We start from the raw sequence: 13,658 nt of genomic DNA, 5'->3' as shown, positions 1-13,658 counted from the left end.
TACTCAAAGGTATTTACACTGTAAAACCAATGCAGCGATCTATAAATACAGGTGAACTCTGCTATAATACAAATAATCAGGCTTACATTCACAGAAGAGCTGTTATTGTTTCATTTTTCAATTTGGGGTATTTTCAGTACCAGACCTTCATCAGGTTAATAGTTCCTGACAATGAGAAACCATCTTGAATGTGGAGCAACAAAGAGCCTCCATAAATAAATAAAACCCTTTTATAATAAACACAACAAGCTCTCCCTAAATTCTAATACGCAGAATCAAAATGTACATTTGTTAAATAACAATCACATTTCTCTCACGTGTTACTGCAGATATTGTTTATGCTTCATCCTGTGAACTTTAACCTGTGCAGATCTGTCCTGTAGATAACGCTCACACTGTCTGTACTCTCGTCTGAAGGATCAGTGGGGTCACGTGGAGGAAATCGAGCTGGTCAACGATGGATCCGGTCTGGGTTTCGGCATCGTGGGAGGGAAGACGACCGGGGTGGTGGTCCGGACGCTCATCCCAAACAGCGTGGCTGACAAGGTAAGATCCCCATCTGAACCATCATCCCTCCGCCCTTCCCTCGAGCAAGGCACCAGAGTCCAGCAGCCTCAGAGGTTCAGCCGACAGCAGGAAGCTCAGCCTGCGTTTTCTTAATAAATAACAATTAAAACATCAGAACAGACAGCAGGCGGCAGCGGGACTGAAGGAGGAATTATCGCCTTGTAGAGGATTAATTAGATCAATTAGATTAATTGGACAAGATTAATTTCTCTGCAGAGTTAGAAAGAGGTTTTTAACCACCCGGCTTTTCTACAATTAAAAACTTGATTCTTGAAGTGTCTGTTTCTCCTCGTTCCTCCTCTTTATCTATCTCATTATTCTGTTTGTGTCTCCTCTCCCTCGTTCATTCTTTTACTCTCTGCTCTCTCTTCTATCTGATCTTCACTTCCTGTCTTTGCTCTCCTGTTTGTGGCTCTGCTGCAGCAGTAGTCGAGTACAGCCTCTCACACGTTCAATGTCAACAGCTCTAAATGTTTAAGTTCTAAACATCTAAGATTTTACATGGAAAGTGTCTTTCATGTTTTTCTTGTTTAAATAAGTAGTAAATGAGTAAACGATGACCTTTCCTCTGATCTGATTGGCTCTCCTGCTCCTCCTCCAATCAGGACGGGCGTCTCCGCACAGGCGACCACATCCTTCGCATCGGGGCGACGCCCACCAGCGGCCTCACCAGCGACCAGGTTGTCAAGGTGCTGCAGGGCTGCGGCAGTTATGTGACCATGCTGATCGCCAGGGACCCCCGAGGTCAGAGGTCGGCAGCCCCGCCTCCCCCACCACCTCCAAACTCCGCCCCGGTCTCCTCCTTACCGCCCCAACCCCCGGACCTGCCCCCCCAACAACGCCGGCTCAGCCAGACGGTGAGCAATCGGACTCGTTGATCGTCTCAGACCAAGTTTAGAAGTTGTTGAAAGAGTCCGAGCTGAATGAGCTACGCTGCTGAACTGTGTGTGTGTGTGTGTGTGTGTGTGTGTGTGTGTGTGTGTGTGTGTGTGTGTGTGTGTGTGTGTGTGTGTCTGTGTGTGTGTCTGTGTGTGTGTCTGTGTGTGTGTGTTTCAGCCCAACCTGGAGGGATACGAGATCCATGAGGTCGCTCTGAACAAGAAGGACGGTCAGAGCCTCGGCATCTCCATCATCGGCTACAACCCCCTGACCAGCCAAGGTAGGACGACACAGAGTTAAAGTACTTTCAGTAGGAACACACAGAAAATACCACCAACAGGACGGACACACACACACCACACACACACACACACACACACACACACACACACACACACACACACACACACACACACACACACAGAGCGATCACTCCCACGTTGAACTCTTCTTCAGTAACACGTTCTCACAGAGAAACAAATGTCTCTGTTTACCTGCAACTTCACAATAAAAGCTTCTAACTGCCTGCAGTCAACAGGGTGCTGTTACTGGGCTTTTACTGTGAAGCAGCTGTGGGAGTTTATATTTTGCAGTGTGTGTCGGAATCAGAACAGGATGTTAAAGACTTATTTGATTTCATTTGACACACAATCTCATAATCTCTCTCTCTCTCTCTCTCTCTCTCTCTCTCTCTCTCTCTCTCTCTCTCTCTCTCTGTGTCTCTCGCCCCGTCCAGACGCTGTAGGTGTGTTTGTGAAACATGTGGTTCCCGGCAGCGCCGCAGATCAGAGTGGAAACATCCGAGTCCACGACCGATTGATTGCTGTAAGTGTGTGTGTGTGTGTGTGTGTGTGTGTGTGTGTTGTTCACTGTACATTTCATAAAACATGCAACAAATGAAAGTCTAGATAAATTACAGCCCAAGCTGTTTGGCTTTTATTTTGAAGTAGCTATAGGATGATAATAATAATAATAATAATAATAATAATAATAATAATAATAATACATTCTTTATTATTGGATAGGGACAGTGCACATTAATGAACATCGATATTTAAACATCTCTGTAAACATGCCGGATTATAGCAAAGCTGCTAATTTGCATCCGTAGTCCCTAATACCTGTCTGTTTCCTCCTGATGTCCCTACCTGTCTGTCTCCTCCTGATGTGCCTACCTGTCTGTCTCTCTACAGTTGGACGGTGTCAGTGTCCACGGTCTGACCAATCACGAGGTTCTGGAGGTGATGAAGAGGACGGGTCAGACTGTCGTTCTCTCTGTGGTCAGGAAGAAACCCAGAGCCCTGGAGAGATCCCTGGATAAAGGTAGACAGACAGACAGACAGACAGTTTAGTGGGGCGTCATGTGTTACAGTACAACATGCAGTAAAGAACAAGGATCTACTCAATCTGTCAGTTAATGAATTAAATCCAGAGTTGATCTGTATTATTACAGTAATAAATCAATGAAACCTAAAATAATAAAGCAGAAAGCTGAATTAGTTTCATTAGTTGGCCTTTTTTAACAGATATAGTCAGTTGTGCGTAGTACAAATGGTCCTCATTCAGATGTGTCTCAGGCTCAAATGTGGGTTTCTGTTCCATTAAGTTGATGATGATTTTGTATTACAGCAATAATCTGGTCCAGAGAGAGAAGTTAACTCTGTGTTAAACTTATCAGAGTTCTGCTTCCTATTTCCCGTCTGAAGCCTCTGTCCTCTCACCCAGATTAAGATGACAAATCTGTTTACAACTCGGTGTAATTTTCACAAACTGTGCACAGAGAGCCAGTGATTCCTCCTCCGCTGCCGTCCGCAGAGATTAATTCGCCCGGTTCAGGGTCATTTTTTTGTCTTGCGATCGTCCCGGCGGCCTGCACTGGTCAGCCTCCAGGGCCAGAGAGAAACAAGTGATTTTTAAAAAGAAGAGGAGTGCAGGGCTCTTATCTCTTCCAGACGTCTTTTATTTTCATTACAGAGGAAACACAGAACTGGAAACCAGCTCCGGTTTCAACTTCTTCTATTCTGCAGCTCTTATCTGCACAGACTTATGATGAGCCTTCAGTTTTATAGATCACCAACAGTAATGATCAGTCAGGAGGTCAAAGGTCAGAGCACTCTTTACCTGCAGTGCGTTTACATTCAACCTCAGTGAGCCACAGCCAGGAATTAGACAGAGCCGACTTTACACAGTCTGTCCTGGGAGACACTTTCTAGCTATCAGTGCTAGAAATGGGAGGAAGTGCATATTCTTATGTCTTCTGCGTGCGTGTCTGTGTGTGTGTGCGTGTCTGTGTGTGTGTGTGTGTGGGGGTGTGTGTGTGTGTGTCAGTGGAGAGGGAGTCGTTTCGGGTGTCACTGAGGAGGTCGTTGGACATCAAGACTCGCTCGTCTGGGTTTGGGTTTACGTCGCCGATCCTCGAACCGACGTACCCGAACACAGGACAGCTAACGAGGGGTGAGGACACACACACACACACACACACACACACACACACACACACACACACACACACACACACACACACACACACACACACACACACACACACACACACACACAGTCCAGGTGAAATGAAAACATTTTATTTGAACCCTTTTAAGGTTTTATTTCTGACAAACTCTCACACAAATTGCTCTGTATTTTTCTATTAAAATCCAATCATTGTGTCTTCCTGTCAAACTAAATGGGACACGTGCTTCTGTAAGTATAAACTGATTTCAACCAATAGTATCAGACATTCACCCGTCAATCAATGTTCAACACACAGAGCGAAGATTCATTACTTAGCTAGCGTGGCTACAGGAAGACAAACTGATTGGATTTTGATGTAAAAAGTAAAAAGTAGTTGAGATTTATCATACATTGTTCAATAGGGGAACAACATAACTGAGGATGAGATGTTAAAGACTTAAAATGACATTTTAAAATGAACCTACAGTCACAGTAAACAGGATGAGGATTCATGGATGGAGCACAAACTCTGATCACACAGTCCTCAAATCTAAAACCAAGAGTATGAGCCTCCTAACTGTAGCTCCCGCAGACATGTCAGCCCAGGCATCTAACAGCACTCCTCTCTGAATTATTTCCTCTCTTTTTATTCCTCATTAGCTTTGCTAAGTGGCCAAAACGCCACGCTAACACTTAGCACGCCGCCTGCCTGCTCCTGGCCAACAGATGTAAAGTGTCCGAGCTGTCTGCCAGCCTCGCAGCGATGTATTACCCTGTTTATTCAGCCAAACGCTGCAGATTAATTGCGCTGTGAAGGCCGAGGTTAGCAATGCTAATTTAATCAGAGGCTGTTGTTGTAACACCGCCAGACCTGCTGCAAAATACCTCAACATGTGAGGAGATTTGTGAGAACATGGAGGTGTTGTTCTTGGGCTCAGTGGCGGCGGTGTCCTCCCTGGAATCAGCCTGAAGGGTCAGAGAGCGGACTGACGGCGGCTCAGGAGGTTTTCCTCAGAGAGCCGGCGTGTAATCGGCTCTGACTGTCAGTGTTTCATGTTGCTACGGTCACTCTGCTCTGGAAAACCCATTTATTCTCCTGTGATTTAAGAACCTATTGTTGCTGAGACGTTTCTGTGTGTGTGTGTGTGCAGATGCATTAAACACACACACCAATCCTCCACAGTTGAAGTTGCTTACTTTACAGTTTACATTTCAAGTCATTTAGCTTTTTTGCTTGTAACCGGTGAATTCCAATGAGCTGACCGTGAGCCCGGAGCACAGACGTAGAGAAATGTTTGTGCTGCGGCAGAACTACAGTGCAGGTTGACTGGAGCTCTGCTGCAGGGCGACCAGCGGGGTAACTTACTAAACACACGCCTGTTAGTTACCCCGCCACTTCCATGCTGTATGGAAGAAGACTGAAAGTAGAGATCAGGAAACTGTTCACTGAGCTCATCAATCAACTGACAGTCGGCTCATTTCTCCATAAGACTGAATGGTATCAGTGTTTATTGCAACCAGTGGAGCGCCCCCTGCTGGTCTTTAGAGAGAATGCAGGTATATTTCACAAACCTGGAGGCTCCGTCTGTTACATACACTGTCAGTGGTTGGTTGCTAATGTATGTGAGTAACTCACATAGGCTATACCTACAGTAAATAAATAAATAAAAGTCGTAATGTATGGCGTCTTCTGGGAACGCACCGCGATACGTGCCGCTGTGTTTTTGCCGCAGTACTACTTTCACTACATTTGCATCACTCGCAGTGTTGTTACATTACTGGAGGTTGTAGTTGATGAACTGCTGGGTTTTAATGGCTGAATTGTAATTTTACATCTGTTCCACTGCTTACACAGACTGCTCTGTATCTGTATCTGTGTGTGTGTGTGTGTGTGTGTGTGTGTGTGTGTGTGTGTGTGTGTGTATCTGTGTGTGGGTTGGCATTCATCACGTCCTGGGGACAACAAACTGTTTACACAGTCACGTCATGGGGACCTCTAACAGTATGGGGACGAAAAATGAGGTCCCCTAAAGGGAAACTCTTTTAAATGAATGCAGGAGTCTATCTGAAGGTGCCTGTGTGGTTTTTAGCTTTGGCCCATTGGGCATGTTTTCCAGTTAGTGTGTGTGTGTGAACGGGGCATGCTTGCGCCCCTTACTGTATGAGCTGGTAAGGCACTCACCGTTCCACACACACAGATCTTCCAAATATGGTATGTTACCGCCCACTTCCTGGTCCCCATTAAGAAGGATTTTAGGAGCAAACACAATTTTCAGTGTTTAAAGGGAGCATCGCAAAGGCTCTTCAATTAAAGATGTTTGTCACATAAAAAGAGGAACTACAACACCACAAGGTAAGCAATATTATCTTATTTACTTACTTGCTATAATCATTATTTGTATAGATGACCATTTTAAACCACTAATGAGGTTAATTAGTGTTAATTAGTTAGTAGGATAGCAAGTTAGCTTTAATTAGCAACAGAAGGCTAGTGTAACTAGCAAATTTACAATGTTTTACTAACAATGTTTTTAGCTTTCCCTGAAAGCTACTGTTAGTTGTTACATGATGGATGGATTCTGTGCATTTCTAGGAGTTTATACCAACTAAAAAAAGTGAAATATTTTTCAGTGTGTAACAGAGAAATTTAAAATACATTTCCAGGTAATGAATTTAGTAATATATAGAGGTGTAACTTAATCCTAGGTATATATAGGTGAGATATATTATAGAAAAATTGTAAAGAGATGTTTTGATGATTTAAAGCAAGCTGTCCATGTTAAGAGAAAGTGCATCTGGACAGGTATTTTTGGGACCTGAGCTTGACAAGGCTGCAATTTGATGTTTGTATCTTTAAAGTGACTAGTGAAGTGATTCCACATGCCTCCTCTACATAAATGGGTCCTGATTGATTTTACTACCAGAAAAAAGTAAACTTAGCTTACTTATAATTATTAATATTATTTTATTATTAAAAATGAATAATTTAGAATAGGGCATGGCAAGAAGGGAAGGCATCTGACACTGAGCCGACAGGAAAGGGCGAGTATGGGGAAAAAAGTTATAGAGCTAAGCCTCTGAACACCCACACAGTTTTTTCAGTTTATCTTGCTGATTATTAGTCTTCTTGGGACTGTATGGGTGTGTATACTGTGATTGATTGACATCTTCCTGAGTCTTCTGTCAGCTTTGTTACACCTGTTAGGGCAGGACAAAATATACCTTCACCATTCGTATTGGAGATTTAGATTTGTGACCTCATGGAGTTTCATCAAAGCTTAAGCCCACCCTAAACCTGAGCAGAGGTCTAATCAGCCATAATAACTGAAAACACCTGTGTGGATGTTCACTTAGAGCCTCTAATTGTATTGTAATAGAACTAAAGCCAAAGCTGTCTCATTAAACATTTCTCTGCAGTTTTAAATGCCACCAAGGTCAGTCCTCTTAAGGATGCCCTTCAGCATGTTCACTTCATATACATATTGAAAATGATTTTGAGACATTTAATTGCAAAACTTCAGGATGCATTAGATAAGCTTAGGTCAATAAAGCTGCCATCAAATGCACTAATAATTGGCAATTGTGTTTTTAGGACATATTGCCACAGACTAATTAACATTCGTAATGTCCTGTTTTTTTTGAAAATGTATTACTTTGTCTTACAGGACGTGGTGTATTTGCCCTATCTTCATTCTTCAAAGGAGATTTTGTACTGGAATACAGAGGAGACATGATAGATGATGCAGAATCTCAATGGAGAAGGTGCATTTATCACTCATCATGTGTTGCATTCATGCTTCATTCAAGTGGAGAGGGAGAACATGGTGGTAAGATTTTACATTACACCTAAACTATACTCCTTATGCTAAACCATAATAATCTCCTTACACTTAGCTCATAGTTAAAATGAAGGCACTGATTGTGTTGTATACAGTTGAAACCAGAAGTTTACATACACTATAAAAAGACGCATACGCTTTTTTTTCTCACTGTCGGACATGAAATCAGACAATCACTTTTCCTGTTTTAGGTCTGTTAGGATTACCAAAATTATTTCTATCTGCTAAATGCCAGAATAATGAGAGAAGGATTTTTTTAGACAATTTTTTATTACTTTCTTCAAAGTCAGAAGTTTACATACACTAAGAATACTATGCCTTTAAACAATTTGGGAAAGCCCAGATGATGATGTCATGTCTTTGGAAGCTTCTGATAGGTTTATTGACAACATTTGAGTTAATTAGAGACACACCTGTGGATGTATTTTAAGGCACACCTGAAACACACTGCTTCTTTGTGTAATATCATGGGAAAGTCAAAAGAAATCAGCCAAGATATCAGGAAGAGAATTGTGGACTTGCACAAGTCTGGTTCATCCTTGGGTGTAATTTCCAGATGCCTGAAGGTGCCATGTTCATCTGTTCAAACAATTATACGCAAGTATAAACACCATGGGAATGTCCAGCCATCATACCGCTCAGGAGACGGGTTCTGTGTCCCAGAGTTGAACGTGCTTTGGTCCGAAATGTGTATATCAACCAACAGATGATGCTGCCATCCCTCTATTTCACAGTTGGGATGGTGTTCTCAGGCTTGCAAGCTTCCCCCTTTTTCCTCCAAACTTAACGATGGTCATTATGGCCAAACAGTTTGATTTTAGTTTCGTCAGACCACAGGACATGTCTCCAAAAACTAAGGTCTTTGTCCCTGTGTGCATTTGCAAACTGTAATCTGGCTTTCCTATGTGTCTTTTGGAGTAATGGCTTCTTCCTGACAGAGTGACCTTTCAGCCCATGTCGGTACAGTACTAGTTTCACTGTGGATAAAGACACACTCTTACCAGCTTCAGCCAGCATCTTCACAAGGTCTTTTGCTTTTGTTCTTGGGTTGATATGCACATTTCGGACCAAAGCACGTTCAACTCTGGGACACAGAACCCGTCTCCTTCCTGAGTGGTATGATGGCTAGACACTGCCATGGTGTTTATACTTGCGTATAATTATTTGAACAGATGAACGTGGCACCTTCAGGCATCTGGAAATTGCACCCAAGGATGAACCAGACTTGTGCAAGTCCACAATTCTCTTCCTGATATCTTGGCTGATTTCTTTAGACTTTCCCATGATGTTACACAAAGAAGCAGTGCGTTTCAGGTGTGCCTTACAATACATCCACAGGTGTGTGTCTCTAATTAACTCAAATGTTGTCAATAAACCTATCAGAAGCTTCCAAAGACATGACATCATCATCTGGGCTTTCCCAAATTGTTTAAAGGCATAATAATCTTAGTGTATGTAAACTTCTGACTTTGAAGAAAGTAATAAAAAAATCGTTCTAAAAATCCTTCTCTCATTATTCTGGCATTTAGCAAATAGAAATAATTTTGGTAATCCTAACGGACCTAAAACAGGAAAAGTGATTGTCTAATTTCATGTCAGACAGTGAGGAAAAAAAAGCATATGTGTCTTTTTATACAGTGTATGTAAACTTCTGGTTTCAACTGTACATATGTTATGATGGTAATCTATTGTGAATCAGAAGTCCCTTGCAGTTTTATGTAATGCATCTAGAAAGCTGATGGTAATGGGATATTCAGGACAGATTTTAATGGTTGATGGAGGAGGAGGAAATATTGAATTTGATGATTTTGTCGTTGAAGTTTCGTGCCTGTTGGCTTGAACTTAACTTTAGAAATTTGACATTAAGAACATACATTAGTGTAATTAAATATTATGCAGTGATAACATCGGACTTAAACTTGTTTTTCATATTTTGAAATGTTTGCAGATGACCATGAATGCAGCTGATGCTGTCATTCCTGTGGAAAGCTCCCACCATGCTGTCTTGTTAGAGACGCAGATGACTGAAACTTTGAGTCCATGAGACACTAATCAACAGGTACATTCATGTTTAGCACTTAAACTTTACTTCTAGAATATTTCTAACTCACCGTTTGTTGCTTTTTATGCCCTTTAAGCAGGTAAATAAGCTGTTTTTTTAAATGCATCTAGAAACATAATGGTAATAGGATATTCAGGACAGATTTTAATGTTCATAGGGATGTTACTTTTGATTAAATATCACTCTATTCTGGGACATTCACGACGTCCCCATAGCACATCTTACATCAGTGTATGAATAGAAGCTGTGTGTTAAGTATCTGACAACCTAGAGACTTGGTCTAGCATTGGTCCCCATAAGGAACCACGACATGGTGTGTGATATGTCCCCACTAAGCTTGTTTATTCAATATGTGTGAAAACAGGCAGAGGTTGATGGAGGAGGAGGGAATATTGAATTTGATGATTTTGTCGTTGAAGTTTCGTGCCTGTTGGCTTGAATTTAACTTTAGAAATTTGTCATTAAGAACATGCATTAGTGTAACTAAATATTATGCAGTGATAACATCGGACTTAAACTTGTTTTTCATATTTTGAAATGTTTGCAGATGACCATGAATGCAGCTGATGCTGTCATTCCTGTGGAAAGCTCCCAGCATGCTGTCTTGTTAGAGACGCAGATGACTGAAACTTTGAGTCCATGAGACACTAATCAACAGGTACATTCATGTTTAGCACTTAAACTTTACTCCTAGAATATTTCTAACTCACCGTTTGTTGCTTTTTATGCCCTTTAAGCAGGTAAATAAGCTGTTTTTTTAAATGCATCTAGAAACATAATGGTAATAGGATATTCAGGACAGATTTTAATGTTCATAGGGATGTTACTTTTGATTAAATATCACTCTATTCTGGGACATTCACGACGTCCCCATAGCACATCTTACATCAGTGTATGAATAGAAACTGTGTGTTAAGTATCTGACAACCTAGAGACTTGGTCTAGCATTGGTCCCCATAAGGAACCACGACATGGTGTGTGATATGTCCCCACTAAGCTTGTTTATTCAATATGTGTGAAAACAGGCAGAGGTTGATGGAGGAGGAGGGAATATTGAATTTGATGATTTTGTCGTTGAAGTTTCGTGCCTGTTGGCTTGAATTTAACTTTAGAAATTTGTCATTAAGAACATGCATTAGTGTAACTAAATATTATGCAGTGATAACATCAGACTTAAACTTGTTTTTCATATTTTGAAATGTTTGCAGATGACCATGAATGCAGCTGATGCTGTCATTCCTGTGGAAAGCTCCCAGCATGCTGTCTTGTTAGAGACGCAGATGACTGAAACTTTGAGTCCATGAGACACTAATCAACAGGTACATTCATGTTTAGCACTTAAACTTTACTCCTAGAATATTTCTAACTCACCGTTTGTTGCTTTTTATGCCCTTTAAGCAGGTAAATAAGCTGTTTTTTTAAATGCATCTAGAAACATAATGGTAATAGGATATTCAGGACAGATTTTAATGTTCATAGGGATGTTACTTTTGATAAAATATCACTCTATTCTGGGACATTCACGACGTCCCCATAGCACATCTTACATCAGTGTATGAATAGAAACTGTGTGTTAAGTATCTGACAACCTAGAGACTTGGTCTAGCATTGGTCCCCATAAGGAACCACGACATGGTGTGTGATATGTCCCCACTAAGCTTGTTTATTCAATATGTGTGAAAACAGGCAGAGGTTGATGGAGGAGGAGGGAATATTGAATTTGATGATTTTGTCGTTGAAGTTTCGTGCCTGTTGGCTTGAATTTAACTTTAGAAATTTGTCATTAAGAACATGCATTAGTGTAACTAAATATTATGCAGTGATAACATCGGACTTAAACTTGTTTTTCATATTTTGAAATGTTTGCAGATGACCATGAATGCAGCTGATGCTGTCATTCCTGTGGAAAGCTCCCAGCATGCTGTCTTGTTAGAGACGCAGATGACTGAAACTTTGAGTCCATGAGACACTAATCAACAGGTACATTCATGTTTAGCACTTAAACTTTACTCCTAGAATATTTCTAACTCACCGTTTGTTGCTTTTTATGCCCTTTAAGCAGGTAAATAAGCTGTTTTTTTAAATGCATCTAGAAACATAATGGTAATAGGATATTCAGGACAGATTTTAATGTTCATAGGGATGTTACTTTTGATAAAATATCACTCTATTCTGGGACATTCACGACGTCCCCATAGCACATCTTACATTATTGTATGAATAGAAACTGTGTGTTAAGTATCTGACAACCTAGAGACTTGGTCTAGCATTGGTCCCCATAAGGAACCACGACATGGTGTGTGATATGTCCCCACTAAGCTTGTTTATTCAATATGTGTGAAAACAGGCAGAGGTTGATGGAGGAGGAGGGAATATTGAATTTGATGATTTTGTCGTTGAAGTTTCGTGCCTGTTGGCTTGAATTTAACTTTAGAAATTTGTCATTAAGAACATGCATTAGTGTAACTAAATATTATGCAGTGATAACATCGGACTTAAACTTGTTTTTCATATTTTGAAATGTTTGCAGATGACCATGAATGCAGTTGATGCTGTCATTCCTGTGGAAAGCTCCCAGCATGCTGTCTTGTTAGAGACGCAGATGACTGAAACTTTGAGTCCATGAGACACTAATCAACAGGTACATTCAAATAAATACTAAGCAGCGATTACATCAAATTGAACACTTGTTTTTCATATTTATGTTTACAATTACAATATTTTAGATGTAGTTATATTTTAAGGCTGTCTTTCAAACGTAAAAAAAAGTCAATGTTTTGCCTAAACTTACAAATCGCAAATGTTGTAAATTTGATTTGTCCTAATTATTCAGATTCATTTTCAAGGTATATTTTTGTGACAGCACAAACGGTGTGTTTGCAGACAAAGGAATATTATCTATGTTCAGAAGTATAAACATTCACCAAGTCAGACTTCAGTTTCAAAATATTTTCTTGTGTTTAGACTTTTGCTGTTTTTAGGACCATTTGTTAACATCACTACTCCAAATATTTAAGTGTGTGAGAAAAGTATAATATAACATTTGCAATTAAGTGGTTGATTAACACTGTAGGAATTTTAAACAATTTTAATTGTATTGTCATAATATAGTACACTGGGATTGTGTTCAGTTCCAAGGATATTTGTCTAAGTAACTTCTTTTTGTCCTTAGATGAAAGGCACAGATGTTGAAGATTCAAATGAAGTATCCGACTCTATACAAGTTTGTATTGTTGCTTTCAGTTTTGTCTTGAGAGAACGCAAATGAGCAGGACTCAATAAAAAGTTTAAATGTATAATTTAAATGAGAGTTTGACTTCTTGAACTAAGGAAATTATTTTTTACTATGAAGTAATGCAGCAAACAACACAGACAAACGTGAATACTAGTTTTAGGGTTGTTGAGTATTCTGTGACTGAGAAGTACAATATTCCACAGTTTCTGGGTAGTTGACTGTGGTTAAAAATAAGAACCATGTGAGACGTAAACGAAGAAAAACCCTTACAGTGAAATTAAGGTTGAAAAGTTTGATGGGTGAGACAACAATTTAGTAATTCACTACTAAATTCTTGGTACTTAAGTGACCCCTGATATCAAGATTAAGTTAGAACAATGTCTCTAGTATAAATGATATGTAAATCATTTGATTCCCATTTTATTTGTATAACAAATTGTATGTTTACCCTGTTTTCGCTATAAATAAAAACTAAAAAAGTATATTGGTTCTGGAATAAATAATGTTATTGTGTTATGTACAGTACTTTTGTGCAGTTTGGTTTACAATGTGGAATTGTGATTCACAACAGTATCCAACCCTACTTAAGACTCCTCTTATATTACCACAAACCACGAGCACAGTA

General features: G+C 40.2%; 1 protein-coding gene and 1 long non-coding RNA gene across 12 annotated transcripts in view; both read left to right on the top strand.

The window, feature by feature from the left end:
- patj (PATJ crumbs cell polarity complex component) overlaps window positions 1-13,658 on the top strand; it is a 104,282-nt gene that overhangs the window by 8,927 nt on the left and 81,697 nt on the right. For all 4 annotated transcript variants that reach the window (XM_051375587.1, XM_051375586.1, XM_051375585.1 and 1 more), the window contains exons 6-11: window positions 418-546; window positions 1,173-1,424; window positions 1,624-1,726; window positions 2,183-2,271; window positions 2,640-2,769; window positions 3,775-3,900. In XM_051375587.1, the coding sequence (XP_051231547.1) occupies window positions 418-546; window positions 1,173-1,424; window positions 1,624-1,726; window positions 2,183-2,271; window positions 2,640-2,769; window positions 3,775-3,900 (829 nt within the window). The remainder of the gene's footprint in view (window positions 1-417; window positions 547-1,172; window positions 1,425-1,623; window positions 1,727-2,182; window positions 2,272-2,639; window positions 2,770-3,774; window positions 3,901-13,658) is intronic.
- LOC127349781 (uncharacterized) lies at window positions 5,787-13,515 on the top strand. Of its 8 annotated transcripts, XR_007880386.1 has the most exons (8): window positions 5,787-6,250; window positions 7,563-7,724; window positions 9,685-9,795; window positions 10,346-10,456; window positions 11,007-11,117; window positions 11,668-11,778; window positions 12,329-12,439; window positions 12,971-13,515. It is a non-coding gene; the product is annotated as an uncharacterized LOC127349781 (long non-coding RNA). The 8 variants fall into 8 exon arrangements; XR_007880380.1 differs by having other exon boundaries at window positions 5,796-7,724; XR_007880382.1 differs by lacking the exon at window positions 10,346-10,456 and having other exon boundaries at window positions 5,795-7,724.

This window comes from Dicentrarchus labrax, unplaced genomic scaffold (genome assembly GCF_905237075.1).
Source record: "Dicentrarchus labrax unplaced genomic scaffold, dlabrax2021, whole genome shotgun sequence".
NCBI lineage: Eukaryota > Metazoa > Chordata > Actinopteri > Moronidae > Dicentrarchus > Dicentrarchus labrax.
This window is presented reverse-complemented; position numbering and strand designations above follow the sequence as displayed.